At 46.0% G+C, this 6,991-nt stretch overlaps 1 protein-coding gene across 1 annotated transcript; it reads right to left on the bottom strand.

The window, feature by feature from the left end:
* Positions 1-1,204: 1,204 nt before the first annotated feature.
* Positions 1,205-6,991, bottom strand: DEFB108B (defensin beta 108B). The gene is made up of 2 exons (XM_041751387.1): positions 6,637-6,991; positions 1,205-1,367 (listed from the first exon to the last, which is right to left on the bottom strand). The coding sequence occupies exons 1-2, from the start codon at positions 6,947-6,949 to the stop codon at positions 1,207-1,209; spliced, it is 474 nt and encodes a 157-aa protein (XP_041607321.1). The 5' UTR covers positions 6,950-6,991; the 3' UTR covers positions 1,205-1,206.

The raw sequence follows: 6,991 nt of genomic DNA, 5'->3' as shown, positions 1-6,991 counted from the left end.
TATTTCACTTATTATTTCACTTTCACTTATTTCACTTCTGATGTAAGGCCATCAGAATCCATCCGTACTGTAATAAATGGCATGATTCCCTTCCTTTTGTGACTTAATGATATTCCAGTGTGTGTGTGTGTGTGTGTGTGTGTGTGTGCGTACATATACACTTATATCACATTTTCTTCAGCCATCCATCCCTGGAACCTGTGAATAATGTCACCTCCTATGGCAAAGTAGTTTGAGGTGGAAGGTGGAATTAAGGATGCTAATCAGCTGATCGTAAAATAGGGATAATATCTTGGATTACCCAGGTGGGCCCAATGTAATGACAAGGCTCCTAAAAAAAATGGAAGAGAGAGGCAGAAGGTAAGTTTTGAATGTGAGGATGTGAGAAGGATGCAAGCCTGTTAAATGGGTGAAGCATGATTGCCTGTGATAGTTCCCATTGCTGTCCCAACCATGGAGGAAGGGAACCATAGAGCTTCCAGAAGGGAATTCAGCCCTGCTGATATCTTGATCTTAACCCATTGAGATCCATGTCATTGGATCTTTGGTTAAATTCTAACCTACAGAACTATTCAAATAATTAACTGTCTTGCTTTAAGTCACAAAATCTGTGGTGATTTGTTACAGCAGGCATTGGAAGCCATGCAGTGCTTTACAGGATGTAAGGAAAAGCCAAAAGACCATGCCCAGTGAAAGGTGATAACTTGAGAAATTCCACAGATCTCAGCCAGGAATACAAGGATGGGCCAGAGTGCTACCTTCAGAAAGGATGTAGAAGAGACTATTTGGTATCTGGGTGGGTGTTGCTCTGTCTAGAAATTCAGATTTCTGGTAGAGTCTGACTGGTGTGGGGAAATCCAATTGTGTGAGTTCCTGGACATCGCCCCTTTGTCAGGGAGGGAGACCCCACAAGGCTGCACGGAATGAGGTAGTGCATTTTCCCGTTGGAAGGCCATTAATGTCCTCAGATGAAGTGGCTGGGGGAGCTTGTCCAGACCCAGTAGAAAGATGGGAACCAAACAGTAATGGAGTGAAAATGTGCAATATGACTTTTTAAAATAGGTCTCGTGTTTGCTAGTTTTGCTTTATTATTTATTCAGGTCTCAATAGGAATCCCTTTGAGAAGACAGAAAAAGAGACGGAGAGAGAGCACACAGAATAGAGAATAAAACATCTAAAGAAACACAAAGCTTCAAAAAGAGTTGATCATTCCTTGGGTGTAGTAGGCTCGATGATGGACTCGAACACCATGGGCCGGCAGCATGCTTGGCCATTTAAACACCTCCCGGCATGGATTTCTGTTTCCAGGCAAAACTCCTGGCAAGAGCCATTTGGATGCTCACAGATCTCCTTGAATCTGCCCCTGGCTGCACAGAAAAGAGGGTTATTGTAACTATGTCTCCGTAAATTTTTATTGAATTACTGGGTGGGAGGAGTGTCTGGAAACAATCTTGGGCAGATTTTGTCATTGTTGTTGTTATTTAATTCCTTAAACCAACACTTAAAAAAATATGCCTTCACTCCAAATTTGGATTTGGGGCATTCTTTTTTTTAAAAAAGGATTTATTTATTCATATGTAGAGAGAGAGAGAGACACAGGCAGAGTGGGAGAAGCAGGCTCCATGCCGGGAACCTGACACGGACTCAATCCCGGGACCCCAGGATCGTGCCCTGGGCCAAAGGCAGGTGCCAAACCGCTGAGCCACCCAGGGATCCCCGGATTTGGGGCATTCTTGAAAATCAGGCACTATCTGGGGCGTCTAGGTAAGAAAACCTCCACCGGGATGACCTGCCTCCTTCAGAAGATCTTTGGGGACTGTGCTGACGCCAGTCTTTCCTCCTCATCTCCTATCACTGATGGAAGAGATAGATTTTCTTTAGTTTCAGTCTTGTGCTGCTAATTTTCCTAAAGCAGAAGAAACTTTAGAGAAATCTTTCTGTGTGTACCTTTGAAAACTGGAAGAAAAGAGAGATCTAAAAAGAGAAGATGCTTCAGGGAAATTGTTACTGAGGTTATCTTCCTGGAGGCAGAGAACACTCCCACATATAAAATATGAAGAGAGTGTCCCAGTCACGTCAGATACTCCACTCACCCCTTGTCCGTCTGAACTGGCCTTTCAGGTTGCAAGCCTGCTCTCAAAAGTGGTTCTTCGTAAGGGCTGAACAAATATAGCTGTTAAAAACGTCGAATAATATTTGATTTGTGTTTTACTGCTTACTGTTGTGGGGTGAGCTACATATGATGGGGTGCTCAGTTTCAAAAGGGGGGCACACTTTCAAGTCGTCTTCATATGTAATAAAGTGTACCTTTTCCATGACAACTTCTTAAGCTCTTGGCTGACATTAAGAGAAGTACCCACAACCAGCACTTCTAGGTGTTTGTATTGGGAAACACAAAGGCCAATTCTTTTTTTAAAGATTTTATTTAGCTATTTGACAAAGAGAGAGTGAGAGAACACAAGCAGGGTGAGGGGCAGAGGGAGAAGGAGAAGCAGGCTCCCCATGGAGCAGGGAGCCGGAATGCAGGGCTTCATCCCAGGACCCTGAGATCATGACCTGAGCCAAAGGCAGATGCTTAGCTGACGTAGTCACCCAGTTGCCCCATAAAGGCCAGTTCTTGAAGACCTTCAGATCAGTAGAGGGCATTATGTAAATTCAGTAAATGCCTATTGAATGGATTGAACTGAAATTCAAATGCATTCAGTTGAATTCAACTTTTCAAGATTCACAAGGCCATTAGTTAATAGATGTGAGGATCAACATCAGATTTTTACCCAAAATGTGAACTGGGAAATAATTTTAAGGGTACTTTTTTTTTCCCCTTGGGTTTTCTTTAAGGATTATTTATTTATTTATTTATTTATTTATTTATTTATTTATTGTGAGAGACAAAGAGAGCATGAGTGAGGGGAGTGGCAAGGGTAGAGGGAGAGAATATCTAGCAGATTCCCTGCTGAGCCCAGAGCCCAACTCAGGGCTTGATCTCATGACTCTGAGATCCTGACCTGAGCCAAGAGTCAGAGGCTAAACTGACTGAGTGCCCCCAGGTGTTTCTGTTTCAAGTCAACGATCATCCTAAGTGTTGAGCACTATGCAGAAAGGAGCTGCAATCTAAGTTTTTCAATCCTTAGACTGTACATCTCTCCATTTTGTCTATAACTTAACTCAACTACTATATACACAGGCCCCATTACTGTTGCTAAAACTGGCCCATTGGCACTAGGATCATAGGAAAGGAGTATATTATAGAGGATGAACCAGTGACATGAGGTGTCTTATGTGATAAATCACTGTTGAATACCCCATCATTCTTGGACTTCTTCCATTCTCTGATGGTGTGGTTTCCTGTTTGACTTCACTTTTTGATGATGAGTTCTCTGGGTGCAAGAATCACAGCTTATTCTTCCCTGTACATACCAGAACCTGACTGAAGCCTTGGCATGTAATAGGCATTCAGTCAGTGAGTGGAAAATCATTAAGACATGGCTCCTGCTCATCCTGTAACATGTTTGTATGGGAATTGGCTGTTACTGTCAGTGCACATGTCTTGGCATTAGGTGTGCAATTTTGCTGCAGTTGACTACTGAGCATTAAATTTTTACATCACAAAGGAGCTTTGTAAAGGATGACACACCATCACTCGGGTGTAAGAATCCAAGTCCTATTCAGGGCATTTTTCTTACTTTTCATTTTTATTAGTTCTTTGCTAGTGAATCATTTATATTGCATAATATCGTATCTAGCTCTTTGCTTCCAAAACATAAGCTGGAGTTACAATGAACATAAGAGATTATCTGATCTCATGAATTATCCTACAGATGAGGAAATGAGGCAAGGGGAAAGGGAGCAACTTATCCAAGCTCACCTAATGCTTTTGTGATGGAGGGGAATGGGAGACATCTGTGGCCTCAGTTCCATTGAATCCTCCCCTCTTGTTCCCACTCTGTATCCCCCTCTGTTACCCTGGCTTCCAAAAGAAAAGCTTTAGTCCCACTGCAAATGACACCTAAGGGCAGCAGGAAAAGCCACCACACCCCCTTGCCCCACCACATAGACGTGTCCTATAGTCCCATATCCCAGTACAGTGGATTACTGGAAATGTTTTTTGCCTCTTGCTTTTCTAACCATCACATTATTTTCCCTTACTTTGGTTCAGTGACAGTGAAAACAACAATAACAACAACAACAAAAATGAATCCGTTTTCAAAGTTTGGAAGACTTGGTTAAAAGCATTCATTTCCTGATGAGAAGGACTTTCCTCCATCCAACCCATATGGTTAGTGAGGATACCACTTAGTAGGTACTTATCAGAAGGGTCTTTAGCAAAGCCATGTAGATACTTCTCCTTTAAGTTGAAGTCACCAGGGGCGCCTGGATGGCTCAGTTGGCTAAGTATCTGCCTTTGGCTCAGGTCATGATCCCAGGGTCCTAGGATCGAGCCCTGAGTTAGGCTCCCTGCTCAGTGGGAAGCCTGCTTCTCCCATCTTTCTGTTGCTCCCCAGCTTGTGCTCATGCGCTGTCTCTGTCAAATAAATGAATACAACCTTTTTAAAAAAAATTGAAGTCACCAGCTTGTGTGCTCCTTTTAATATCATTGGATATGGCATCACCTTTCACCGCCCTCTCGAGTCAGAAAAAAGGAAGCAGCACAATGGAGCCTTAGGGTGGAGGTGAAGACCATGCCCTGAGTGACAGGTAGCTCATTCTGTCAGCTTGGGGGAGGCACTCACTTTTCAGGGCCTTGATTTTTCCTCTATAGAATATGAAAAATAGACTAGATCACCAAGACCTTTTTGAATCTTATCAACAACAGTGAATGATTTTATGGTATCTGACCTCTCACAGCTTCTGTGCTCATTGAAACAAAGATAAATGTTCTTTTTGTTTTTTAAAAAAAATACTCTTGCATTTGTTTAAAAAATACTTATTCTTCTCTTTAAATAAGAGAAAGCATTTTGAAGTTCATTCATAAGGGGCTCAGTGAGGCTCTTACATATTACATCCCAGCGGGATGGGGTCGCTTAACCTCAGCCCTGGAGTACAGACCCAGACTGTTGTTCACCCTAAAACTCTTGTGAGTGTGGGTTAGTGGGTATACAGAATATTACTAAAGGAAAGATGCGGATGAAAGCCTTGATAGACAGCTTCAAACACTCTCAGTATTGAGCTGCCCCATGATTTTCCTCCAGACCCCCTATGCCTCCACAGCTTAGTGCCTGAAGCATTCAAACATTGCTTTGCTTTGGGCTTTTGTCTTTCTTTTTGGTCATGTCTTATTCCTCTCCTAAATCTCACTTAGGAAATCTCTCCTTCATCGGTGCCAGGGCTCTCTTTTGGGACGTGGTGACTCTCCCCTGAGCAGTAGAGTAACCAAGCTTCTTGGGAGTCAAGGGCCATCACAGCTTTCTTTGTATGCCTGCTTCCTGGTAAGGGCGTCCCTGACTGTGGGTGTCTAACTGCACTCGTTTCCCATGCCTCGACTCTCCACACCGGAAACTCTTCCCCCCTGCTTCCACCAGATTAGCTCTCCTGAAGTCAAGTTGCAAGCAACTCCCCAGTTGCACCTTCCCCACCAATCTGAAGTATGCCCTACCCATGAGCAGCAAGCAATCCTTTAAGATCCAGAGTTAGCTAGAAAGTGGGGATTCACCAAGAACAGGCAGGCCTCCCACTATATTTTCTGGTGGAAATTTTGGGAAGCATCCTTTTGCAAACACCATAAATTATAGCAACCAGAGTTCCTTCACCTATACGAGGACGGTCCACTTCCACACATCTATGCCTGCTTTTTAATAATCCCTTCCTCATCCCTGAGGCCCTGAGTTCTCAAGAACAGAGAAGAAGACATTCTATGTGATGTAGAGCAAGAAGATGCTTCTTCCTCCTTGGCCCACATGTCCCGAGTTCTGCAAATGTAATGACCCATTCTGGGTGTCTTGTCACTCCCCTGGGTGAAAGTGAGGAGGGCCCCACCCATTGCACATCTGTGCAGGTCACCCTACTACACCTGTTTGACCCCTGTCTGCATGCTGACCGCAGGAGGACACACTCCGCTACTGGGTCATTTCTGCCGCCTGTGTTTAAGTTCTACTATAGAAGACTAAAATGTTGCAAAGGAGGAAGAAAAGCCAGGGGCTGGGATGGAGCCTTGAGGGGCAGAGTCCAGCGCAGGAGACCAACGGTCCGAAGGAGCAAAGGATTGGGCATGTCGTAGACTGGAGTAAGCCTTACAAGGAGGTCCCCTTGCCAGTCCCTCTGCTGGGGACCCTCCAGCTCTGGCGTGGCTCTTATGCCAGTACCTTGAAGACTAACTTTTTCTACAATAAGTGGAGGATGTTGGAAACCAAGATTTACTAGAAAAATGCCCCATTTGCTTTTGGTTATCTAGATCTGGACACTGCAGGTCTGCTTGCCTAAATCCATCTTGGGTGAGGGAGCAAACACCTGTGACCTCACTTCACCCCCTCCGAGAGCCCCGCCGAGAGCTGCTCACTGATGAGCCAGGCGTCTGCAGAGCTGGGCCTGCCCAGGCCTCGGACTTCCTAGAGCCTCCTGCTGGGGCCCGGCTCCTCCGGGCTGCCCGGAAGGTCTCGGGCCCGCACTCTACCAGGGCTTCGGCAGAGCTGCTCCGGTTACCTGCAAGGACTCGGCTCAGAAAGAAGAGCAGGGCGAGGAGCAGGCCCGCAGGCCTCATGGCTGCAGGAGGAGGAGCTCGGCGGCTCTGCAGAGGCAGACACGGCTTCCCGGCCGCTCCGGGGGCTGTCGCCGGGCTCGTCTGGGGGCCAGGTGCCCTTCGTCCCTCATTAGGGCTGTTCGGGGACAGCGTGTGTCCTACGCACACACCGTGGCCTCCAGGAGGAAACCGAGGCCCCTGCTCTGTGGGCGCCCAGTTCGGGCCAGGAGAGCGAGCCAAATGGGAACGGGAGCTGCGGCCCCTCCCGCCTCGCATCAGGGCGCACGGCCCGCGCTACCTGCACTCGGGTGCGGGAAA

The sequence above is a fragment of the Vulpes lagopus genome, chromosome 4, assembly GCF_018345385.1.
Source record: "Vulpes lagopus strain Blue_001 chromosome 4, ASM1834538v1, whole genome shotgun sequence".
Classification (NCBI taxonomy): Eukaryota; Metazoa; Chordata; class Mammalia; order Carnivora; family Canidae; genus Vulpes; species Vulpes lagopus.
Note: the sequence above shows the minus strand (reverse complement) of the source record. Positions and strands in the feature narration are given on the sequence as shown.